This window comes from Centropristis striata, chromosome 4 (genome assembly GCF_030273125.1).
Source record: "Centropristis striata isolate RG_2023a ecotype Rhode Island chromosome 4, C.striata_1.0, whole genome shotgun sequence".
Lineage (NCBI taxonomy): Eukaryota > Metazoa > Chordata > Actinopteri > Perciformes > Serranidae > Centropristis > Centropristis striata.
Window position 1 is genome coordinate 5,971,609 of NC_081520.1, and position 26,173 is coordinate 5,997,781.

Genomic DNA, 26,173 nt, shown 5'->3' on the forward strand with positions numbered 1-26,173 from the left:
GAGGCCTGAGTGACACCAGGAGAGGTCAAAGGTTAAAGCAGTGACAGCCACAGTGGCGACCAGCAGACTGTCATTGGGCTGACATGAGCTGTTGAAGAGCTAGTGACCCAGGAAAGTTTTATGTACCCTGACCGAGCACACACTCACATACACAGTGTACAAAACTGCATGCATTCACACACAATGCAGACACGCTGGTGTGTGCAGCGTTCTCAGGGACACACACACACCCTCACGCACACACACGCGCACAATAGAAGGTGCTTTGAGGCCCCAGACAGGCTGTCGTCTGGGAGCTACAAGTAGATTACCTAAACAAACAACCTAAAAATACCTTTCTTTTCACCCGTAAGTCGACCCTTTCCGACCCCTCCTCGTAGCCCACCAAGCCGCTTCTGAGAAACCGGCGAGGTTGATGTTAAATTTGCCCCCGAGACCGCAGACAACGAGGTAATTAAAGTTTTTGCATGAGCTTTTTTCAACACTTAAGTGTTGACACATGTGTGTGAGGTGTGCTTGAATCTGCTTCGCTCTTCGATTTCTTTTATTTAGGGATGTAACAGAGCCACCAAAAGTCACTCTGACCAGCAGGCGTACTCTTCACTTCCACTCATTCTCATTTTGGGCTGTTTGTCTTTTGAAAGTCCCCATCTGCAGCCGATTGTTTACCCATTTTGTTTCCGTATTTATCTGGGTACCAGGCTATGTGATATGGGAGTGAAGCTTTATTTTCTCACTCTCAGGTATGTGTATGTGGCTATGACATCATCCCATTGTAGCCACCTGAGGCCACGCACCTGTGGAAAGCAGGGCAGAAAGGGTGGAAACATAGAGGCTTTTAGGAGCTGGATAATTAATTATGGACATTATCAATCAACCTAGATTACATTTTTCTATAAATCTCAATAGACTGACTATAACCACCCAAACAGTCCAGGATAATTAATTGGTCACTCTCCAATTAAGTGAGGACAGAAGTTTTTCTGTTGAGTTACTAGACATTGTGTCTAAATTAGGGTTGTGAAAGTTACCGCGTTATCAATGAAAAATCATTTTAATGCTGTTCTATTTTCTTAACTTGTCTTTTTCTTAAATCAGTAACATTAAGCGATAAAGCAGTGGATGTAAATGATACATTATTTATGTATTTGTTTATTTAATCTATTTATTTATTTATTTATTTTTTGTTAATATATATTATGTAAATATGTATGTTTAGGGGGGAAAATGTTAATTGAGTAGTGGAGAAGGGGTAGGTTTAAATAAGCATATGCTTCATCCTACTCCTTTTCGGACATTGCATTCACATTATAGCTTTTGTTTTGACTATTGCTATTTTTGTTTTGATTATTCTCATTGGATTTGTTTGTTTTTGAGTTGACTTTGTCAAACAACCCTCTGTCAGCAGAAATCAATAAAGAGAGTCTTTTGAATGGCAAGTTCAGCTTTAACAAACCAAAGTTATCTGTAGTTACTGTCGCTGCGAATGAGTTACCATGGAGACATCCAATCTCTCATGGTGCATGCAACAACGGTTTGTTTATTTATTTTCATCACCCTGTTTTGAACCCACTTAGTAGAAGGGAATGTTTGTGTGCGCCTTTATTATCTTCATTGAGGTTAGACACAGTTACACAGTGTCAGATTATTTAAGTGTGAATGATCTTTGATTCATGGAACATTTAACAAGTGTACCTGTTGTACAATGTGTCTGTTGTTGTGATGATGAGTTCAGTCATTTAGTGTTGCGCTGTTTAAAACAGGATGTTTAGTGTTCAGTTGGTAATGTTCAACATGGTGTTAGTATTACTGAGTCATGTTACTTTCATCTCAAGTCAAGTCATGTCAAGTCGAGTCAAGTCAAGTCAAGTCAAGTCAAGTCAAGTCAAGTCAAGTCAAAGTTTATTCAGAAAGCACATTTAAAAACAACCTCAGTTCACCAAAGTGCTGTACAGTTATTCAAATAGAATAAAATCATATACAAATAGTTATAAATAAAAACAATGAAGACAATAAAATACTAAAATAGTAAAACAATAAAATAGTAGTAAAAACTCAATCCAAAAACAGAGTTAGAGATAGAAAAGAAAAATAAAAGGGTAAAAAAGTATAAGAAAGCCAAGGATTCTTGCCTAGCTGGGACTGAACACCAAGGAGAATAAATAGGTTTTTAATAATGTTTTAAATCATCTGGTGTTTGTTGTTGGGCATCAATTTGCCATTTTTTGCTTTTAGCATATTTTTGAGCATATTTGAGTACCTTTGAGGTTATCCTGGACAGTATTTGTCATTCTTTTGGTTTATAGCAATAATAATAAAAGTACATTTGCATAAAACAGCCTATGTATCCTCTCCCATGTTGATAAGAATATTAAAATCTTGAAAAATATCACATTAAGGTGCATTTAGAACACAGTTAAATATTTAAGATATATATATTGACAGCCCTAGTCCAAATAGATGACATTGCATTAGTTTCTTCATGGTGGCACATAACCTTAAAGAGATAATATAAACAAAGAAATGCTAGCCTTGATCTGTTTTGGATAACCATAATTTACATCGTCTAAAGAAATATATCACACAACTCACCTGTGCTTCTAAATCTCTTTTATGTCACGTGATAAATAAGGAAACCTTATTTACTTTTGCTTACAATGTCATCTGACATTAGGCATACTCCTCCTTGTATACATGTTTCCTTTTCAACATGAAAGAGCTGAGCACAGGAAAGCAGACATTTATTAGAGTCCCTGGTATTTATATTAACACAAATTTGATGTGCTGTTCCTGGAAATTGAATTGAGAAACAGTTTATAGATAATTATACAGATGGGAAATAGCACATGGGGATATTAATAATTTAATCTGCTTGTTAAATTTCTTAATTAGTTTGTATTCTCTGTTCATTTTACTGAGCTACGGCACTCAAATTTGAACAACATTTAAGATCCAGTTTATGTCCGCAACAACAGCCACAACTCACAAGTATCACAAAATTGATATATTTCTTTATTAGCCAGCTCTAGATTGTAAACAATGAATGCTATGCAAGCGTGAATAAAAGTGCAGTTAACATATATTAACCTGACTAAACTATTGTATTGTAAGTGTTGCATTGTGGGAGATGAAAATGATTTGTTATGTATTTGTGCTACAGTGAGACACGCGGTTTACACTTGTTTACAGAATTGGTTATGAGGCTCCATTGAGACTGCTTCCCTATCGCTTCCTCTTCCCCCTCACCTATTCTTAGTGTGTGTTTTCCTCACACATCCTCCCTTTTCCTGCCCCATTCTCCTTGAGTCGCCGCGAGGAGAATAGTTTAGCTCTCCCGATTGTTTAGCGGTGTGTGCCGATGTGAGCGTCCCCCTGCACAACAACATTAGCATAGTCCCCCGCCTCCCACCTCTCTGCCTCTTTTTTTAATATATAATTGAATTGAAATGCAGCTCTTTTCATTGTAAACAATGTCAGGAAAGTATGCTAGGTACACTGCCTGCTCACACACACATGCAGACGCACACACATGTCCAGCGAGAGACTCGAGCCCCTGGAGACTTTGGGGAAATTGGACCAAGACAATACCTTGACTGAGCTTGTTTACCTCCCAATCGTCCCTACTGTGCCCATGTCCCTGTGGTTACACAAAACCCGTTTGGTGTTTGTGTGTCTTTGTGTGTCTTTGTGTTTGTTTTCATGCATGTGTGATATTACAAAGTGCATCTGCGTAGTCCAGAGGGCCTTTGAAGGGTTTTGTGTGCATACCTGAGTGTGCAGGTGTGCAGAGGGTTGTAAGCCTCTGTTTGTGTATGTATCTCTGTCTTGTTTGCTTTGAATAATAGTCTACTACCCACCTGCTGTTCAAATCTTAGGTCACAAAAGGTCCTTAGTGGGTTGGCCCTGTGCCAGGCTTTGGGTGGTGCCACCCTTGCAGACCTGGCATGGGTGCAAAGTGGAATCTGAGTGGCCTCCACCCAGCCTCGCCAAGTTAAACAGTGTTTCACCAAACAAAGATGGATCTGTTTGTACCTCTCCCATCTCTATAGCTTTGTCGTTCTTTTCCTTGCATTAACCTCAAGTACCTCGGCCTCGTTTTTTAAGGAGTGGTCTTGTTCGTTTTAAACTGGCTGGGTGGAATACTTTAGATTTTTGTGATTATAACCATTGTGCTAATATTCCTTCTTAAGGCCAGACGAGAAGTATTAGGTAGGAAGTTGAGGCCTACGTGTCAATAAGAACGTGGGGACCTTGGTCCGCAGGAAGTCTTCAGAACAATATTTCAACTTTTTCAGTTATGTAATCCAAACTGTAACAATATAGGTGGCACCCCGTACATTCTTAACAAGAATACATTGGGGCAGAAAATGCTTTAGGCTTGTTGAATAAAAGAAAACAGTGGTTTCATTATTTTCTGGCAAATAGCATGCACTATTAAGCCTTTGTGTCAGGGCTGGGCAATATGACAATTTATATCCTCAAAACTATTAAATAACTATATAATTTTCTGTTGCAATGTTAAAAAACAGCATCCGAACCACAATATTTATGTTATTTGGGCAACGATGTGATCCTTTCTCGTGGATCGAACCATAGAGGCACTGTTTTGTTAAAATGGATTGATTAAAAATAGAATTTAATATGTGGTTCGGTTCTATTTATTGATTCAATTACCAGAGAACATGTCACAGTGTATCATCATCGAGATATTAAATGTCCTATGTCAGGATAGAAGATATTGGTCATATTGCTCAGCCCTAATAATGCATGAGATTAAAAAAAATGTAATTCATATCCAAGAAAAAATGGTTCCTGTAATATCCCTAATCAGATGAATATTAAATCAGATTGTAACCTTTGGGACCCGTCGATTTGGGAAATCAGTGGCAGCACTGCTAAATAAAATAATTCTCTTGCTCTCAGGGTTTACTTTTGTTATAATTTTCATTTTTACAACATGTCTGGCTCAACGGCTTCTTTGGCTGCTGCTCCTATGTGTCAGGTACAGACATTTTAATTAGGGCAGTGTCGTGGGTGGCTCTTGTATGATGGATCGGTGCGGCTGAAAATACAGTTATAAATCACCCTGCATTTGACAGACAAACTGCTGGCAACTCTTGCCCCCCCTGGCACCGGCCACCGTTAGCAAAGCTGCTGTGATTGTCAGCAAGGTTGGCTTGTGTGTTATTAACATCGTTAGCCTGATGCCTTTTGTTCTTGGCCTTCATTAACACTAGTAAGGGTGTCAACCCAGATGTCACAACCCGACTCTTTTTGGTTTTAAATTTCAAAGGGATGGTACCACTAGTATGGGACCTTTTCCCCCTGGGTCAAGGTCAAGATGTGTGACGAGTGTATGTCATCAATCATCGTGATCAGTTTCGGTGGCCGTGTGTCCCTCATCCATCACGCTGATGGCTTCCGCTGGCCGTGTGGCTGCGTGTCGCCGTCAGGGCCGGAGGTAATTAATAACCCCCAGTGATGGAATTAATGAGTTAACCTGCTCCGCTCTCCTGCTGTTCTAGTGACAGATGCTAACGGTCAGCGGCTAGTTATCCCTGCTAATATGCCAGTGGCTCAGGTGTATTGATGTGGAAGGTCTATTATTGTCTATATGTCTTGGGGGAACAGACAGTATATATATCCAAGACTTTGAATGTTTTTTTGTGTTTTTTTCTTCAAATCCAGCTTGGGACTGCAGCCGGGGGGTAAACAAAGCACTCTTGGAATAGTAATCCTTTCTAGCAGGAGCCTCACCTGAGCAACACAGTGCCTTCCACTGGGAGAAAAGCAGATAGAAGAGACACAAAGGCAGAGGGATATGTCAGAAAGGCAGGTTGAATAGAGATCCCTGGCTCCTCAAGGTGCAGGAGAAGGAGAGACTCTCCTTGCCCTCAGGTCCTGAAAGCTGATCGCTTGGTTTTTTGAAAGAGCGGCTTTGTGAGGACGCCTCACTGACTGCTCTTCTGAAGAGCGCTCACTGTCTGTTATGACTAAAAAAGAGTAACCGAGTTTTCATCACCCAAAGAAGATAAAGCGCAGGCTTGAAAGGAGGGAAAATGCTCTAGGTTGAACTTAATTCTCTTTTTTTTGATTATAAGAGAGGCAATTGTTCTGCCTGGGCAGGCCTAGTTATTGTGTGCCGTGTGCTGGGTGTTATATTCCTGGGTTTTCTCTGGATCGCTATTGTAGCGCAAGTTTGCTCTCATGCTTCAGTCCCTGGTGTATTGGATACTTTGTTGTGTAGGCTGCAGAATAGCTTGCCTATCAGGCTTTGCATGCAGGTCACTCGAGGTGGGCTGCAGTGGGTGTGTGTGTGGGTAGATGTGGTTTTATTTGGCGGCAGTGTGGGGAGCATCCATTGCTGTTCAAAGCTTGTTGTGTAGGTTGTTGCCACTCGGAGGAAAACGAAGCCGGTTTTTAGTTGGCTCGCGTGTGGGTAGCTATCATTGTATCATTAGCTTTTGTGCACTCGTATTTTTTGCACATGGCTGAGTTGCCGATTTTGTCTTGAACAGAAGTTCCCGTTTTCCCCTCCCCTCACGCGGTGCAACCAATTCAGCCAGCAGAAACCCCACCACACGGACAAAACTACTCATTAACTCCCTCCACCCTCGTTGCCCCCCTTTCCTCCAAACGTGCTTTAGCTTAGAGACAACAGGGATGGGGAAGAGGCGGGGGATAGACTGACAAAAGGGAAAAAGACTAAAGCCAGAGAGGAGGATTGAATGAGTGAAAGAGCTGCTGGGGGAGAAAAGGGGGAAGAATGCGATGTCCCAGTCTATGAGGGATTCCATTTTTTGCCTTTCCAGAATAGAACAGTAAGTCACCAGTCTCTTTGTCTGCCTTTGATCTCTCAGCTCAGGGATTTGGCACCTGACAAACCCCTCTCTGTCTGAAAGGAGGCCTGCCGAGAGAAAGTCTAGGAGAGTGGGAGAGACAGATAGAGGGCGAATGAGTGAGAAAAAATAATACAGGAGAGTTAGAGAGGGCGAAAAAGAGACGGTATAAAAAAAGATGGTGTGGAAAAATTGGGGTTTGAGAGCTATATGAGAGGATATGATGACGACCTCTCAGCTCAGATCCCATAAAACTAAATACATGTGTGTTCATGTGTGTCTGTATTTGTGTGGGTTTGCCAGGGCTGGCCCGGACAGTGATAAATCCAGCGAGTCTTAAGGGAGATTCCTCTCTGAAGCCACGGTCTCTCGGACCACCCACTACTGCGGTCTCTTCCCTCACACACACACACACGCTCACACTCCTAATAGGAAGCAAATTCCCCAGCTTTACTTGGATATGAACCTCTCTCTTCCCTCGTCTGTTCCTTTCTGCGGGGCAGTGGCTGCTCTAAACAAACCCTCATATGTTGACATCACTTTTTCAAACACAATTTCTGAAATGCAGAGTTGCAGACCGCAGCTGAAGATGCTGGAGCAATGTCTCTGGCAAACAGGGATTGAGTCGGACTAAGAGTTTTGGGACAGCCTGTGGGGACTCTGGGGTCAGCCTGGGACAGCTTAATAATTGACGAGCGAAAAACTCATCAACCGTGCACAGTTTGAGGTAGCCCGCTCTTAGACTGTGTCTCTTTAAAGAGGCTCAGGCCCAAGGGCTGTGAAGCATGGGACTCAATTAACTCTGCCTTCAGCTTTTAGCATATTGAGCAGCTGGTTGACCCCACTTTCAACTCTGGACACTTTCCTGGTCAGCGCACATCTACAAACCCTAACAGCAACTTTGTGTTTTGTCACCTAAAGCGGTAAAACCTCTTAAACAATACCCACAAATCCCAGTGTCCCTCTGTCTCTAGTGATGACACTGGGTGTTGAAAGATTGCTTTAAAGATAGAGAGATAACACAAAGCACCTCCCGAGTAATCTCTCTACTTTTTTCTGCAACCACTAAGAAAAGGAGCGGAGGCTTCACGCACCCCTGCAGGCTACAATCAAAGAGACCCTTAGCTTAGCGTTAGCGAGTGAAGCGGCAGGGATTTAGCCCTGATTGACTGAGTGGGAACGGGCAAAGAATGGCTCAGCAGGTAGCAGCTAGCCCAGCCCGGTTAACGCCACGCTGCCCTAATCCAGCTGCTGGAGGAGAGCGGCTGCAGGGCAAAAGAAGCTGACTTTATTACGCCTCCAAGAGAGGGATTTCCCAGTATTTTAGGGGGTTTGTGGATTTCTTTTTCTGTTTGTACGTGTGAGCGTGTCGGGCAGTTGGTGGAATGTGTGTTTTTGTTGGAGGACGGACTTCCTCCTCACTGCGGTGTGTGTGGAGAGGCATTGATTTGATTTCTAGTGTGGTGAACATGTGGGAGTTTGTTTATGTGACGGCTCTTTTGTATGTAGGATCCCCTGATGTATTTATGATTGTGGTATCACAATCCATGCCTTTCAAATGCACTTTTAGATCTGGGTTGTGTGTATGCTTGTGACGACTCTATATGTGTGTGTACAGGGGGTATGTGGGATTGCTTTCCCCCCGCAGACTATAAGTGTGTAATTATCTGATTTATATTGGGGTATGAATTCACCCATCTGTCTCCAATGGGTCTTTTTACTTCATAACAAGACAGACACACAGAATCACCAAGCCTGCAGCCCCAATCTCATTGCCAAGCACATGGCGGCCTCATTGACTGACAGGTTATTTGGTCCAATCGGTGTTGCGACTGTCTGCGCCACACCTCGCAGAGAATTGTTCTTTTGTCCTTCTCTTCTGGTTCAGTGCTCAGAGGGTGAAACATAACCCTGCTAGGCTTCCCTAGCCATTATAGAAACCGATAGACGAGTGAGAAACTCCTTGAAACACGAGCCCTCCAATCAAACTGTCACTCAAAAGAAAGGCGAGCACTGTCGCCAAAAGTAGGAAAAGTGTCACTTAGGTTACCATTTCAAGCTGAGGTGTGTGTGTGTGTGTGTTTAGGTGTGTGTGTCTGTGGATGTTAGGCAAAAACAGCCCTGTGAGAGTAACAGAGCTCCTGGTGTGCCAAGTGTGGTGGCATTTGTTTGTTAAATGGTCTGAAATGCCAATGGCTCTGGTTTCATTGCACCCCCAAGTCTTGCCAATTGAGCATAGCTTAAATTTGTGAGACAGACAAGAGGTAGTTATTTGATCTCCTGTTTTTGTCAGAGGAAATAGCGCCCTTTACTCCCGTTGTGTTGTTTCTGATAATAGAATGCAGGTTCGTGAGAAAGGAGAAAGGGGAGAAAGCACTGAAGATGGAAAATGAAGACAAAGGGAAAGAGAATTGGGGAGAAAAAAGTAGGAGCCTCTGGGCAACATATTGTTTTCTTGTTGCTAATTGGGTGAAAATGGGAAAGATCACAGAGTTCTTTTCTTCTCTTCCATTGGAAAACAATTATTTGATGATGTCAAGTGCAATGCTATGGCAACATCTCCTACTTCAAAACCTTAGACAAAGACTTATACCAATTCCATGTGTGATTTGTTTTCTGAATGTAGCTTCCAAATTGATTTATAAGATATGGAAATGCTGTTTTGTCAGTCAGTCAACCACTTCCCAGACAAATTGTTTGGTTGCTGTTGAAAGAATCCATTAAGTGTCACGTTAAAGAAGATGTCACAGCAGCTGTAGTATCCAAGTACGGTCTGGCTCTCAAGTCTGATCTCGAGACAACTTTTTTTAAGTCTTGCACTTATCATGCCTCGATGGACTTGGGATTGTCTTGGTCTTGGGTTCAGCTGTTGAGAATAAGTGAAGTTGTTCCTGGATCAGTTGTACAGAACATTGCCTGATTGATGTTAGAGCGCAGATCGGTCCAACTGCTCATCACTATATCCGTATTGGAAAGACTTATTCTGGGTCGGGTCCAGGATTTGACTCTATTAAGTTAGTCAGCCCTATTGTTATATATATATTATGTTATGTTATGTTAATATATATATATATTATATATATTATATATATATATATATATATATATATATATATAGAGAGAGAGAGAGAGAGAGAGAGAGAGATAGATATATATATATATATTTTTTTTAGTTCTATTTACATTTTAGTAGTACCACTTTCTCTGCCTAATAATGATACATAATATTTATTATCATATATTAATACTTAACTACCAGATCTATAACTGAAACACGCACACACACACACACACGCACACACACAAACACACAGGGGTACCATTATTTTTGTTGTTTAATATTCACTCCCTGTCTGTCTATGTCACTGTATTGTATTATTGCACAATAAAAAAATAAATTAAAAAAAGTAAGTCAGCCCTGGTATCTGCAGTGGGAAACAAGGGAACATTGAGAAAAGGACTGGAGCCAGACTATCCAGATGAAACACGGCCTTCCTCTAAAAGAGCTGTGCACAATATACTCATATCTAATACTTACCCTCCTCCTCTGTGTCCTTGTTGTTTTTCAGCCTGTAAGATTGGTTACTACCGCGCTCTAGCCACCGATACCACCTGTTTCAAGTGTCCGCTCCACAGCTACTCCGTCAGGGAGGGATCCACCTCCTGCGTCTGCGACAAGGGATACTTCCGCTCTGAAACGGACCCAGCGTCCATGCCCTGCACCCGTAAGTACACCCACATCTGACACTAACAGTGCATTGTAATGAAAAGGAATAAATAACATGTACTTGCCATGTATGCTGTATGAGTAAGACAACAGTGTGTGAAGAAGAACACACACAGAGGGATTGCTTTAACATGGTCATGGATTCTCTCTTTCAATGTCATCCTGTATTACCTGCTCGCACGCAGAGACAGCCTTTCTACACACACATAAAGCAGCCGGCTGCTGGTTTAATAGGTGTCTTTTGATTCCAGGTGGTACTTAGTGATCAGTCACGGTGACAGAGAACTAATGAGGGTATAAACCTCTGCATCCCAGATCCAGTCTTCCACAGAGAGGCTGCACAACAACAGAGGAGGGCGAGAAGGATAGAGAGAGACAAATAGAGATAAGATGTTAGCGGAGACACAGGGAGGTGAAGAAAAAGGTGGAAAAACAAGGGCAGATGGAAAAAGCCGGAGATGTATGCAGAGAATGAATAAGATGTGATAGAGAAAGAGGGCAAGGTGCCAAGGAGAAAGAAAAAGAGACTAAATACGGGAATGCATCAAGCTGGAGGGAAGAGTTTTTTATTTCTCACTCTGCTTCATCTGGACGAATGAGTCAACCGCTGGTGAATCTTCCAACCTGACTCATTGTGCTTGCGATAACAAATATTGTTAACAATGCTGCTGCCTAATGACACCTCTTCCTTTTTAAGACTTAATTCCCTCTCTGAGTCACAGAACTGAGAGTTCATACTGGTAGAAATATACACAAACAGAGAAAACACACAAAGCCCTACACTCTCATTTATCAGGAAAATAACAATATATGACAGCATTTTGTGTATGACTGAGTGTGTCTCATAAAACAATTTAACAATCCAAACATCTGTTTAGTAGCTTAGCTCATAGTTGGCTTGCATTTTTGCTCCAATGAGCTGTCAAGTTCCTGTGGATTCATCACTCAGCAGAACAGTTTATTGGATCAGACGAGCAGCCGAAGCCCTCCTGCCTAACACTTAACTGTCCAAACTACACCACTTCACTGAGCGGCCTGATTATTCCCATGCTGCACGGCATCCATGCAACATCATAAACAATATCCTATTGTGGAATATTTTCATCATCACGAATATGAGGGACAAGATGGTAATCTTCAATCTGTTATATTGTTCATTCTGGCACCATCTTTGGTGCTTAGTGCCGATCGCTGAGCTATTTTTGCAATGTCTTTCCAAATGTCACTAAACTCTGAAAGAGTTGAGTTGGACCAGCAGGAAGAAAAGCTTTTATGAATCTGTAGGACTTGTGTCATATAAACAGGCAAAAGAAAGTAGGAAAATTAGTGTTTATTTAAGTGAGAATGTCTTGGAAGAGCAATATTTTAGAGCTGCAACTACAGCTGGGCAATATATATCAATATGATATCAACATTGTGATCTGAGCTAGATATCGCCTTCAATTTTGGATATCCTTATATCGTCAAATGGAATAAATGCATTACAATAAAGGGTTCTAGGTGTCTAGAAAATACTGTGAAAATACTATGTAACTATATATTTAGTGAAAATCTTATTTGGAAGTATTTACCAATAATTTCATCAATATTGTCACAATATCCAATTATTCATTGAAAAAGTATTGTGACATTTTAATTGATCCATATTGCCAAGTCTTAACTGCAACATTGAATTGATTAATCAATTAGTCTGAAAAAAAGTAAGCAATTAATTGGATTTGGATTCAAAATATTTAATTGGTGTGTTTTTTCAAATTAAAAGGGAACTATCCCCATTTCAAAACTCTTATTATATTATGCAGATTGGTCTAAGACATTCCAAAAATGCTAAACATGAACTCACAAAAACCAAAAGTACAAGAGTTACAGGGCAAAGAAACCAAACCAGTCGTTACAGGAGAGTGTTCAGAGTATATGTGTACATGTTCTGGTTCAGAACAGAGAAAACTACAATAGAATAAAACTCATGTGGGTATAAAGAAAGACATCAAACATTCTGTGGGTCCATAAAATCAGTCTACCATTCATTGTCTATGGAGCAGCTCCAGACTTAAATACTTGTTGACATCACAAGTTAGAGATTTACTTCTCTGGTTTCTGGCGCTGAGAGGGAGAAGTTCATGTTCACAAACATCCATTGAGCCCTGGAAATAACATATTGGAAATCTTAATTTAGGTGGTTTTCCACTTGAAGAATGTACTGCTTTTTTTAAGATAGATCGCTAAATAATACAGCAATAAAACATCAATATAGGATTAACCACCAAATAGGGCTCATCATTTTTATTATGTCCACATTTTTACTGCAAAGAACACAGCATTTTCTGCCATTTTTCCATGAAGAAAAAAGATTATCCAAATAGTTTGCCATTTCTTTTTCGCCAACTGACACAGCACTAATTGTTTCAGCAACACAAGCCTTATTACCAACCTGGTCTCACAGGAATCCGTGGAATAGCCACGGAATAACTCAAATTTTATGTGAAACTGACACGGATTTCGGATATTCCATAGATATTTTTTCCTATTGGTTTGTTCCAAGTCACGTGACTTTTAAGGTCCCGGCGGTCAGAACAAAAAACATGGCGGACAGTTCTGTCATTTTTAGTGAAAAAATCAATATTTTGACTTAGTTTCTGCATAAAAATGGATTTTGATCACATTTCTATCTAGAAATATATGTTTTATTTTCTAAATATTCACTCAGTGAATGTACATAATCACTTTGTATGTTGGAATAGCCACGGGATATGACTGTCATTAACTTGCATTGTAGCGAAATCCGTGTCAGTTTCATGAAAATTTGAGTGATTCCGTGGCTATTCCACGGATTTTGAGTTAAGCAAATCTGTGGCTATTTCACGGATTCCTGTGAGACCATGTTGTGCAAGAAAACAGCATTTTCTGCCATTTTTCCATGAAAAAAAAAAAAGATTATCGAAATAGTATGCCATTTATTTTTCGCCAACTGACACAGCACTAATTGTATCAGCAACACAAGCCTTATTACTGTGTCACACGCCTCCCCCTTACTGTTCTGTCCCGTCACTAATATATTGAGTTACTCTGCCTTATTTGAATGCATGATCTTGGAGCTCATCCCCATTGTCCTGTTAGTCACTGTGGCATTTGAGTATGGCTGCTGCAAGCAACAGCTGTCAAAGCTCATTACTTGGCTTATTTTACAGGACCGCGCTGCACTACGTTCCAAAGTCCGCAGTGAGGAACTGAACATTAGCCGGACTCCCTCTCCGACCTTTGCCCCGCCTCGTCAGCCGCTCAACATTTGATCTTTGAACTCTCACCCTGTCTGTCGTCTGCTGTTTTCCTTCCTCGTGAATTTTTTTTTTTTTTTTTACTTCTCACCCACATGTTAAAACTCTGTAATTACAGCTGTCACTCAACATCCCTCCTCATCCACATCTTGTTTTCACTCTCTCTCTGTTTCTCTCAAAACCCACTCAGAGTCACGAACAGAGCAGATGAAGGGGGAAAAAAAGCCTCTTAAAGTCATTTCCCAGTTTGCCTTGCTGAAGGTCAGGCTGGGAAAGAGCCAGCATCTCTGGTAATTGGGTCTGTGTATGTGTGTGTGTGTGTATGGGTAATAGAAAACGCTTTTCCCCTCTCTTAGCTCGGAGTCTAGCGATGCAAGATGATGATTAAAACTGGATGTTGTGTAATTCCGTCATTGTGTGACTGCTCCTCCTGCTCTAGTCTGCCTGTCAGCGCCTGTCTTGCATCTTTGCTCGTTTGCAGCAATTTTTCTTCTGATCATCGATTAATGTACGCTGCTACATTTGTTTGAAACACTCGCTTTCCAGATTAGAAACGAGAGACACACTTGCCTCCCACACGTTGAATCAATCTGCCCAAAGGAACCTGGCAACATAAACGCGTTATATTACTTAAAAAAAAAAGAGAGAGAAGAAAATCTTTTTTTTAAACACTTTTATGTGGTTTTCTTTTCTGTTTTTTTTTTGTCTAGCTTTTGCGCTTCATGGCTTGGCTGCACTGTTTCTGCTGTCTATCTTACTTTTGTGGTTCTTGCTGTTATTTATGAACCACACCACTTTTTATTTCTCAAGTTTTTTTTGTCAATATTGTGAAGCCACGAGATTCACAACAGGCAAAGGTATAAAAAAATAGAACTTTGAGCAGATCATTTACTTAAAAGTTTAAGTAAATATACATTTATGCAACAACAACATTAAGTTTGTTTGGTGAAGTCAGTGGGTAGAAAATACAATTATGTCAGTATAATAATAATGAAATGTATTATATATTATTATTTATATTATATATACTTTCAATATATTAATAGAATATAAATTACAAACAAAATATTTACTAAGTATACGGTATTCTCAATATGTAAAAAAGGCTAAAATAATTCAGATTAAATATGTTGTTGTGCACTGCGGCAACATAATGAAAACAACATATATTCAAAAGTTTGGCAAACTATATTCAAACAAACTATATTCAGTCATTAACTTCGCAAAAACAGGTTCACCACTGTAAAGGAAGGTGACGGCTGGATTTCTAACATAAGACAACACAAGAGCATCATCGTGATACAGAATGAGGCAAAATAATCATTGGTAACACTTTACAATAACCATCATTTATAAATGGTAAACAGAACAATGTTTAATCATCATTTATAAACCGTATATAGGCCATTTAGAATGGAAAATACATAATTTATTAATGTTTAACTAACTACATCATTTATAAATGACAAATAGATGGTATATTAATGTAAGTTTATAGTTACTTTACCAATATCAAACAATTGAATTATAATTAATAGTTTATCAATAGTTTTAGTTGCACTCATTTTAACATTTTAATCACCATATTAAGCATGTTAATGATTTTGAAATGATTTATATACCTTTAAGAAATTGGTTTAAAACATTTGATGATTAAATATGTATAGCACTTTGTAAATTGGCCTATAAACCATCTGTAAACATCACCTAGTTGGTTTTTGTAAAGTGTTACCTAATCATTTTATCTTGATCTTCATCTTGTTTCATAATCAATGGAAACCAAAATCATTTTTAAAAAACACCAGCCGAATTGGATGAATTGCCCAGCTCTACACAAAACACAAATTGCAGCTCATTCAGTTTAGATAGATAGATAGATAGATAGATAGATAGATAGATAGATAGATAGATAGATAGATAGATAGATAGATAGATAGATAGATAGATAGATAGATAGATAGATCGATCGATCGATCGATCGATCGATCGATAGATAGATAGATAGATAGATAGATAGAACTTTATTGTCTGTCACGAGTGACAGAAATTCGTTTTTGACAGGCTCATATAAAAAACACTAAGAAACAAACATTAAAAACACAAAAATGTGTACAATCATGCTAAAAAAGGAGGAGGGGGGGGGGGGGGTGCTGTTAAAAGCAACAGAGTGTTTAGTTTGCAATATTAAAATATTTTCAGGCTAAAATTGCCAGAAACATGAATTACTGTGGGTGAGTATAAATACACACATGTCCACCACAGAGCAGTAATAAGGAGCAGGGACAGACACCCGTGGGAGCCGGCTGCTCCACTCTCTTCAGGTTAGAAGGAGGGAGTGTTCTCCATTTTGGGGTTTCTGCTGGCCCTTGATGTGTTTCTCAGATTTGCCCAGTTTTCTTAGCAGCGGTTTGTTGGAGGAAGAGGGAGGGACGGGGTGAGGAATGAACGCAGGTCGGGGAGGGCTCGAGGGGGGGGCGCTGAATGAATCCCAGCCGGATAGTAATAGCGGGGCCGACGTTCTGGCCAATTTAGCCTGCTCTCTACCTCGGCCCTGCACAACACTCGGCTAACAATTACTGATAGAAAGAGACAGAAGGAGAGAGGGATGAAAGAAGAGAGGAGGTGGAGAGGAAAGCTGGAAAAAAGGGGAGTGGAGGAGAAATGAGAAAGACAGATTAAAGAAAGGGGGAGATCGAGCGACAGGAAAGAAAGAAAGAAATAAGGGCTCGGGGCAAATTGCGAAGTCGTAAATGAACGGAAAACGTCCTCTCGGAAAAAGAAATCACCAACTTTGTGCAGGAGAAAGTTTCTAAGTCTCCCCCTGGAATCCACCCGGAAGGAGTGTGAATTTTAAGGCCGTGTTGAGCGAACGTTGTACAGGGTTGTGTGAGCGTCTCCCCCCGCCGCCACTCTCTCTCCTAGGATTAATTACCGGGTGTCAGTCACAGCTGACGGCTCTCCCACGCTCCCTTGCTCCCAATGGTGCATTCTGGGAGAGCGACAGGTACAGCCAAAGGTAGTTTGTGTGTGTGTGTGTGTGTGTGTGTGGAATGCATGGGGGAATACTGACATATGGTGGAATGTGTTTAAGACTTTATACAGTCATAAAGTTATATAGCGCTATTGAAACTCTTGTCATAGCAACAAACAAACAAAATATTGTTCCAAAGCTGTATAAAATAGTTCCAGAGGCGACTATACACACACTGCTGACACATGTACACATTTCAGGACAATGATGTCATATTAGCATATTTATCCACTACATCTTAAGAAATGCACTTATTTGAGTTTTATAAGAAGATCAGTGTCACCCTCATGTCTGTACACTAACTACTCAGCTATAATATATAAATATGTAGATATTCCTTAATCCTTGGAAGTCTAGGCATTCACATTACTTTACCCATTGGAGTTTGGGGCTATTTTGTCGGTTTTGGACTCCTTTTCATTCTGTCTGTATAAACCACTTAAACTTCTTTACGATGCCATGTTGGTATCATTGTTTTCAAGACAACCTCACCTATATGACCTGATTATTTTTTTCATTTTGACTTACTGGATAAACATTTTGAACACAAAAAAACACACAAAAATGACAAAAACACACATAAAAAACACAAAGAAATTATTAAAAAAAAAAACAGTAAGCACAAAAGATTGCATCACAAATGCTCAATGCACAAAGCTAAATTAGAAAAATCTCTGCAATAAAAGTTAAATCATGTTAATACACTTCGAGGTGTGTTTTTTACCTTTGCTAAAAAAGGGTTGATGCATTAAATTGGACATGGAAATTTGAAAAGCCAAAACTTTAGAGTTCAGCTGACAGCAGGGCTCCATGCTGCTTCGTTTTTACATTGTGACATCATGAAGAAGTCGTGCTCTGTCACTTTTGTGGACTCCAGAGGGTTAAACCTCCTTTATCATGTCTGTGAGTGAGAAATAACAAATCCCCTCAATTGGAAGCACATTTTCATCCTTTTTATGCCTGCTCGGACAAGAACAGAAGCATGCACACTCTCATTGACTGGAGCACATTATACCTTTGTCCTGTGAAGTTTATGACGCTGTAAGTCCAGATAACAGTCGAGTAATGGCTTCATAGTGCATCGCAGGCGGCGCATTATTGTGTGTTGAAAGGGAGTAGAGCTTGGTTGAACCTAGCACACTGACAAAAGCGCTATTATAATGACGTTTGGGTGTAGGCACCTTAATTTAGAAACCCCATCTGTAACTTGTTCTCATTGTCTGAGAAGCAAACGGAGAGAATGAGGTGAAACAGGGAGGGAGGAAAAGTGGGGGTTGGGGGAGCTTTATCATTATTTTTAATGAGAATTTATTAATAGTATAGGCCGGTAAGGGGAAGTTAATGCTCATATTAACATAGTGCACTGTGCATCCTTTCATCTTCATGCTTGTGTCTGGTGTTAGTGACCCTTTAGGTCATTTTCAGTTAAACAGACACTCCTCTACGCCCGCCACCATCTATTTCTGTCCTCCCTCCTTTCTCTCCATCCATCCAGACCTGCTCCTTCCATACTAATCAGTGGCTTTCTGCTTCCTGGATGAACAGACGGTGTTTGTCTTCTCCTTCTGTCCTTCATCTCTCCTCACAGCCTCAGCTTCCCCTCCACATTCACTGCAATCTCGCAGACTAATGCTGGCAAGCCCAGTCCATACAGCATTTTGTGAAGACGCACGAATCACGGGTAAAATCGCACTTCCACGTCTCCATTAATGCGGCAACAAAAGCGCACTTATTCCTCCTTGGGGCGAGCGCGCGCACACACTCCCACTCACTGTCCCCTCCGCTGCTCTCTGTGTCTCTGTGAAATCACTCATTGCCACTCGGCTCCTCCAAAAATAACACTGATAATTAATTTCCGTTGTGAAATGATTCGTCTGTGGACTGACTAGCTTTCATATTTCACCCTGCATCGATCCCCCCAGCCCGCTCGCGTGCGCTTCATTAGTCAGAGAGAGAGCGAGCGAGCGAGACAGGGAAAACAGAGACCGGGAGCGAAAGAGAGGGAGAGAGAGAGAGAGAGGGGGAGAGTTAAGTCAATTACCGTCGCTTATGTTTGAAAGCAACGCAAAAAAACACATTAATTACAATAGAGCTGACATGTAAATTGAAAGTGATGAGCAGGGGAGTTTGTGTCACATATTTGTGCCACTGCAGCTCATCTAAAACTACAGCAGGAACATAATAAAAGGGTCCAAAGCAAACTTTGTCTAAAGTTATTGAGTGGGTGCCATGATGTCCCACTGTTAGCAGCGGGCTCGGGCGCTCTGCCACCTCCAGCTGATTCGACATATGAATGGGAAAGAAAGCTGGCGGCCTATTGGATTTCAGTTAACGTTCCGAATTAACTGAGGTGAAATTGGATCCTCCCTCGCTGTAATGGACAGGACATTAAAAGGGAATTCAAGAAGCCTCAGCTCTCAATAAAGGGACAACCCAGTCAATTACACATTTACATTTTTCTTATATGTGTTGTTAATACATTTACCAATTTGTTCTATTCTTGTTTCATGTGAAAAAATCTCTCTCTCTCTGTCTCTTTCTCTCTCTACCAAAGGAAATATTTGTATAACTTCTTACCCGCTCTGCATTTGGCCTTCAGCAACGACTGGTAATAACATCAACTCTTTCCGTCTCGTCCATAGGCCCTCCGTCTGCACCCGCCCACCTCATCTCCAATGTGAATGAGACCTCGGTAAACCTGGAGTGGAGCCCGCCCCTCAGCTCAGGAGGACGCCAGGACTTGACGTACAATGTGGTGTGTAAGCGCTGCGGACCGGACGGCCGGCGCTGTCAGCCCTGCGGGAACGGCATCCACTTCAGCCCCCAGCAGCTGAGCCTGAAGGGAACCAGGGTGTCCATCAACGAGCTGCAGGCCCACACCAACTACACCTTCGAGGTGTGGGCGGTTAACGGAGTCTCGACTCAGAGTCCCGGGCCCGAACAGGCCGTGTCTGTGACCGTCACCACCAACCAGGCTGGTAAGAACACTGATGGTTTGAGTGAATTAAGGTTAAGAAAATGGTAGTAGACTTGGAAAAGTGGGAACCTGGTCTCACAGAAATCCGTGAAATAGCCACGGATTTCGCTTAAGTCAAAATCCGTGGAATAGCCACAGAATCGCTCAAATTTCCGTGAAACTGACACGAATTTCGCTACAATGCAAGTTAAAGACAGTCATATCCCGTGGCTATTCCATGGATATTTTTTCCTATTGGTTTGTTCCAAGTCACGTGACTTTCAAGGTTCCGGCGGTCAGAACAAAAAACATGGCGGACAGTTCTCTCATTTTTAGTGAAAAAATTAATATTTTGACTTTGTTTCTGCATAAAAATGGATTTTGATCACATTTCTAGCGAGAAATATATGTTTTATTTTTTTAATATTCACTCAGTGAATGTAGATAATCACTTTGTATGTTGGAATAGCCACGGGATATGACTGTCATTAACTTGCATTGTAGCGAAATCCGTGGCTATTTCACGGATTTCTGTGAGACCATGTTGAAAAGTGGATGTGTGGCCAGTCACCTTCAGGACCAATACTGATTTGGACGTCTTTGCCCTGAAGTGCAGCTTTGGTTAGTCCATATTTTTTGCAGGAATCCAATTGCTTGTCAGAGTGTTACATTAAACAAGGTTAAAGGCTTCCCATGAGAAACCAGTTTCGCATTGATTGATTCAAGGATAAATAAGGAGGTTGTCAATCTGACTGGAAGTAAGCAGCACTGATTGCCTCGATATATTGACATACCAATATATATATATATATTTAACCCTATTTAACATGGTTTTTTTTTCAAAATATTTTTATTGTCAATTTTCAGAGTAACAAATAACATACATGCAGAAATAATAATAAAGATAATAATAAAAGGCAAATAAATAAAAACTAGACACAAACTATGACATGCCAAAACAGAGTATACACAATGTAATGTACGTAATGTAATATAATCCATTTGAGTGCTTCAGAATTGAATCTCCACTTAAGTGTATCAAATGTCACAATAGGTACTCTTCAAGAACACACAAAAATAATAATAATAATAAAAATAAATAAATAAATAAATAGATAAATAAATAGATGAAGAAATGAAGAAATGAGACAAAAAAAAACAACTTGACACATACCATAACATACCAAAACAATTTACAAACAAAGAGGCACAATGTAATGTCAAAAGTGAGTGTCCAATTGAGTGAGTCTAATATGTCAGACTAGGTTTAGGGAGGTTAACTCTAGTTTCAAGTGCTCCAGGATAGAACTCCATACACCGTAGAATTTCTGTAAGTTGCCGGATATCTCGTATCTCAGTTTTTCAATGTGGAGGATACCAACCAACTCCCTTAGCCAGGCTTCGAATTTAGGTTGTGGGTCAGATTTCCACATTTTCAAAATGCATCTTTTCGCTATGACCAACCGTATTTAACATGTTGTGTTGGGCTTAGAGATAGGATGAGGAGCTGGAACAGCCAGACGGAGCTTGGGATAGATCTGCTAGTAGTTTGCTTCAGAAGGGGCCAGTTAAGGTGGTTCAAGCACCTGATCAGTGTACCTTCCTATCCTCCCTTTCAAGGTTTGCAGGCACATCCAACCGGGAAAACTCCAGGTGGACACAGGAAGAGCTGTAAAACAATTGTGGAAGTAAATAGATTTGGCATTCTTGACACTACAAGGCCGACAATTACTGTACAAAAACAGAAGATTATAAGGAAATGGGAGTAACTAAACATAGTTATACCACAGAAAATATAAAGACAGATAATACTTGACATTGGAAACAGCAGCTGACAAATATAATCTTAACTTAAGTTCACTCACTAGTTGTCCTGAAGCTGTTGATCATATAAAATGATCCTCTTCAGCTCTTGGCTGACTAAATTTGCTTGCTAATCCAAGTTGCTTTCTTGACTTTCCTGCTTTAGTATGCAATGAAAAGAGTGTATGTTGGCAGAGAGGCTTTGTAGTGTGTGTGGGGGGGCTTATATTTGATGCAGAGCACAGGTTGCTAACACTGAGCGCTTGAAGTATTTTTGGGGGGGCAATATGCGTGTCAAAACATGTTTATTAAAGCTGTAAATAATTTGAGTTAAGGCTGGGTGATTACCAAGGGGGTGATGGATTCTCTGCAGTGGGAAATGATTTTCTGCAATATTTCACTTGAGTTTTGCATAATTAGGCATGAGAAGCCTAGGCTGAAGATAGGGGCAACGTGCTATATTTAGCTTCTCAAACTAATGAATTAGATGAGTTGTATTGATCTGTGTAGGGTTCATTACAAATGCTGCTGGATGGTGTGTGTGTAATTATTCTAGTACAACACACACACAAATGCAGCCTCTCCTCCAGAGCTGGAGAAGAGCCCTCTAGCCCGGGGGTGCGTTCAAAGCCTCCCGTTGTTTTGTCATTTAGCCATTTTGTAACTGGTTGTTGTGCAAATGGATTTTACGACCCTGGCCCTTTCACTTCATCCCTCCCTGCTCTCCTCCACTTATAGCCGATCATTACCCTGGTCTTTTTTACTGCTCTGCTCTTGGGTGGCAAGCTAAGTGCCTTTTTGTGTCTTTTTTATCACTAATTTCCATCCCTGGGAAAGGAGAATATCTTGAATAGGGGTTTGGACTGGCAATCTAAGGACACAGTGGCTTGATTTATCAGCTGGGGTCAGGAAGATAGAGATGAATGGATGCGCTGCCTGTGGGAGAGCTACGAGTCCTGCCAGACAGGCATGTGTGTGAGCTGTAATGGAGCACACCCCAGAGTCCAGGCCGAGGGCTCTTGATAGCATGTCAGTATGGTCACACTAGAGTTGTGCAAAAACTCCAAAGTGCACACTCTCACACATGGATTCAAACAAAGACATAGTAACACACACACAGCGATGTCCCCCTGAGGTTGCTCCAGGCTAATCTGCTGACTTGGAGTTGTAAGATATAGATGATGTTGCCTTTGGCTCGTCACTGGTGCATGTTTCACAACTGTTCCCCGGGATTAGTTATATGAAGCTTGCAGCTGGAAGCTCTATTATGGTGTGTGTGTGTGTGTGTGTTCTTGTACTTCCTACATAGTGAGGACCGGGACACATTTTTAACCAACAGAGTGAGGACATTTTTGCAAAGTGAGGATGGTCCTCACTTCTTTAAAGGCTTTTTTTTTAGATTTCAGACTTTGTTTTAAGGGTTAAGGTTACATGATAATGATAATTAACTGAAACTGTATTGTGTGGTTACAAAACTAACTAAATTTATAGTGAAAATGTCCTTCATTTTGGTCTTTGTCAACTTTTTTCATACATAGTGAAAATGGATAAGAGGAAAAGGAAATAAAGGCTAAATTTACTGTGACCTCTTTTAATCTCCCACCCAACAAATACCCCATTACAAAAAACTAAAACTAACACTAAAACTAAAGCATTTTAAAAAAAAATACTAAACTAAAACTAGCAAACTCACTCTAAAAACTAATTAAAACTAACTGAATTTGAAAACAAAAATTCACAACAAAATTAAAACTAAAACTAATGAAAAATCCAAAATTATTATAACCTTGCAAGGGAATTCACTGTTCCAATGAGGGTCCTCACAAAGATAGAAGTAGAAGAGAGTGTGTGTGTGTGTGTGTGTGTGTGTGTGTGTGTGTGTTTGCACATGTGCAGAAGTGACTGCATGCTTGGCTAAAAGTGAGAAAATGTCTTACCCAGAATGTTTCGCGGATGGAGATGATCTACATTTGCCTCTCAAACAATGTCCTCTATGTGTCTCTGGGTGTGCGGGTCTCTTCTAATTTGTGTGCGTGTGTGTGTGCGTGTTAAAGAGAATAGCTCCAGACTGATTGGATTTCTTCCTGCTAATGCTCGGTAGGGGCTTTGGAAGCTCTGGTTTCAGCCGCTGGTAATCCAGCCAGTCATCTGTGGCTGTCCCTCTCTCTGTATCGCCTCCCCTCATCCAGACACCGTGGATTACACATTTATTATGATAGCTTTATTGGGATTTATAAACGCTGTGGAAAAGCGACCCCTGCCACTGCCTTTCCATAAAGGTTCAGATGTCGGTTAGAAGGGAAGAAGTGAGGCAGGCAGGTTGAAAGGGAGGAGCACTTATTTGCGTATTTGCGTGAGAAGAAAATGGAGCAAGTGGAGAAATAAAACTTTGAATTAAATAAAACAAAATGCAATAATTTTCTCATCCTTTTTTTTTTTTTTTTTTTTACATGTAATCCATTGAAAACTGTTCAAAGACTATATTCAACTTCATATTTTTTGTAAATATATGCCTACTCTGAATGTGATGCCAGCAACAAAAGACTGGGAAAGTTGTGAAACGTTTAAAAAAAACACCTGTTTGAAACATTCCACAGGTGAACAGGTTGATTGGTAACAGGTGATAGTATCATAGTATGAAAGGGGCATTCACAACCAAGGACTGTGTGGGAAAATAATCAGTTAAAACAATGTCTGTCAATGCAGAAATTTAAATTTTGGCTGAAAACCAACATTGAATGGCTATGACCTTTGACCCTCAAGCAGCACTGCATTAAAAATCAGAAGACATTACTTCACAGGCTCGGTAACACTGCAGAAAAGCAAGCAAATTCAGAATCTCCATGCAGGAAAAACGGCATATATTAACAATAACCAGAAACGCCGCCAACTTCTCTGGTCCTGAGCTCATCTACGATGGACTGATGCACAGTGGAAAAATGTTCTGTGGTCTGATGAGTCCATAGTAATCATGGACATTGTGTCTTGTGGGCTAAAGAGGAATTGGACCACTCTAATTGTTACCAGCACAAAAAATTCAGTCCTATATCAAGCGAGGATGAAATAACTTTGCTTTCAAAATTTCCACAATTAGTGCCTTAAATTCCTAAACGCTTACTGAGTGTAGAAGGTGGAAGAAAAGGTGATGTAACACAGTGGTAAACACATCCCTGTCCCACATTTTGCAGGCATCAAATTCAGAATGAGTACATTCAGAACAAAAAAAAAACACTAAAATGTGTCAGTGTCAACATTAAATATATTTTCTCTGTACGTTTTTAAAAAAATTGATATATGTCGAAAAGGACTGGCAAATTATCAAAAAAAATAAAAAAATTTACATTTCAGACAGCATTCCAACTTTTTTTTTACTATCGGGGTTGTACGCCGGGGGACAAAAATTAAGAGTGTTGCTGATTGCATGTGCATGCCTCTGTGACCACGCATGCATTTGTGTGTGTATGAAGAGGTCAGATTCCACGTCTCGCCATGAACAACTCTAGTCGTAAATCAGTCGGGGTGTAACCCTTTCACCCAGACTGCATGAGGAAAGTGGGGGGAGAGTGCGGGAGGGGGGTGTCCAGGCTTTGAACTGACCCCTGGCTGTAAATGGATGTTTTTCCCCCCTTTTATGGGATCAAGCACTTTATGCGTGTGTATGTGTGAGAAAGAGGGAAAGAGCGAGTCAGAGAGGGAGGTGTTTATGTCTCAATACAAAATACTTGGCAGGCTTTAGGTGACTAAAAGTGAATTAGTGCATGAGAGTGTGTGTGTGTGGGCACGTCTGTCAGCGCACATGTGTGAGTTTCCATCTCTGGCAAATCGGACAGACGTACATGTGGAAATGTGTTCGGGGAGATGGAAGCGGGCGTTACAGGCGGGGGAGAAGGATCTCGTACGCAGGAGCCATTTTTCTCGACACCCTGAAAAACGGCTCCCTCCTCGGCTATTTTTCCTCAGCGGCAGCAAAATACAGTGACTCCAATCTGGCAACCAGGCTCCAATCTGGCAACCACATGTGCACCCTGGCCCCTGTCTCTTTTAATGTCAAACTGTAATCGACCGCATATTCAACTGCTCGCGCCGACCACAGCTGCTGCTCCCAACACAAATACTTTGTGATGAACATGCTCGCGAAGACAAACGCTCTTGCTTAAAATGTTCCATGCAGCGACAAAACCTCACGAATGTCTGCAAAAAAATTGACGCACTATTGTCCCAGGGGAGTGATTTTAAACAACCCAGAACACTATGTGCCTGGTTTTTACTTATTATATTATCATAATGTATGCATAGGTGTCATGATTGAGTCTTTTGCTGTCTGTGTGAGATAATAGCACTAGGTGTGTGTTTTTCTATGTGAATTTCTGTCCCTCTGTTTGTGTAATGAGGTACTGTGTGTGTGTGTGTGTGTGTGTGTGTGTGTGCATACTGTATCTGTGTGGCCGTGAATGATTTTTTTTTGGAGCACACAATTCTGAAATGAGATCTGAATATTCATTGCGTCTAACACTTATTATTCCTCCAGCGTTTTTTTGCCCA

The 26,173-nt window shown here is 40.7% G+C and overlaps 1 protein-coding gene across 4 annotated transcripts in view; it reads left to right on the forward strand.

Annotated features, from left to right (window-relative positions):
• epha4l (eph receptor A4, like) overlaps nt 1-26,173 on the forward strand; it is a 68,308-nt gene that overhangs the window by 16,797 nt on the left and 25,338 nt on the right. For all 4 annotated transcript variants that reach the window (XM_059330796.1, XM_059330797.1, XM_059330798.1 and 1 more), the window contains exons 4-5: nt 10,409-10,564; nt 19,515-19,850. In XM_059330796.1, the coding sequence (XP_059186779.1) occupies nt 10,409-10,564; nt 19,515-19,850 (492 nt within the window). The remainder of the gene's footprint in view (nt 1-10,408; nt 10,565-19,514; nt 19,851-26,173) is intronic.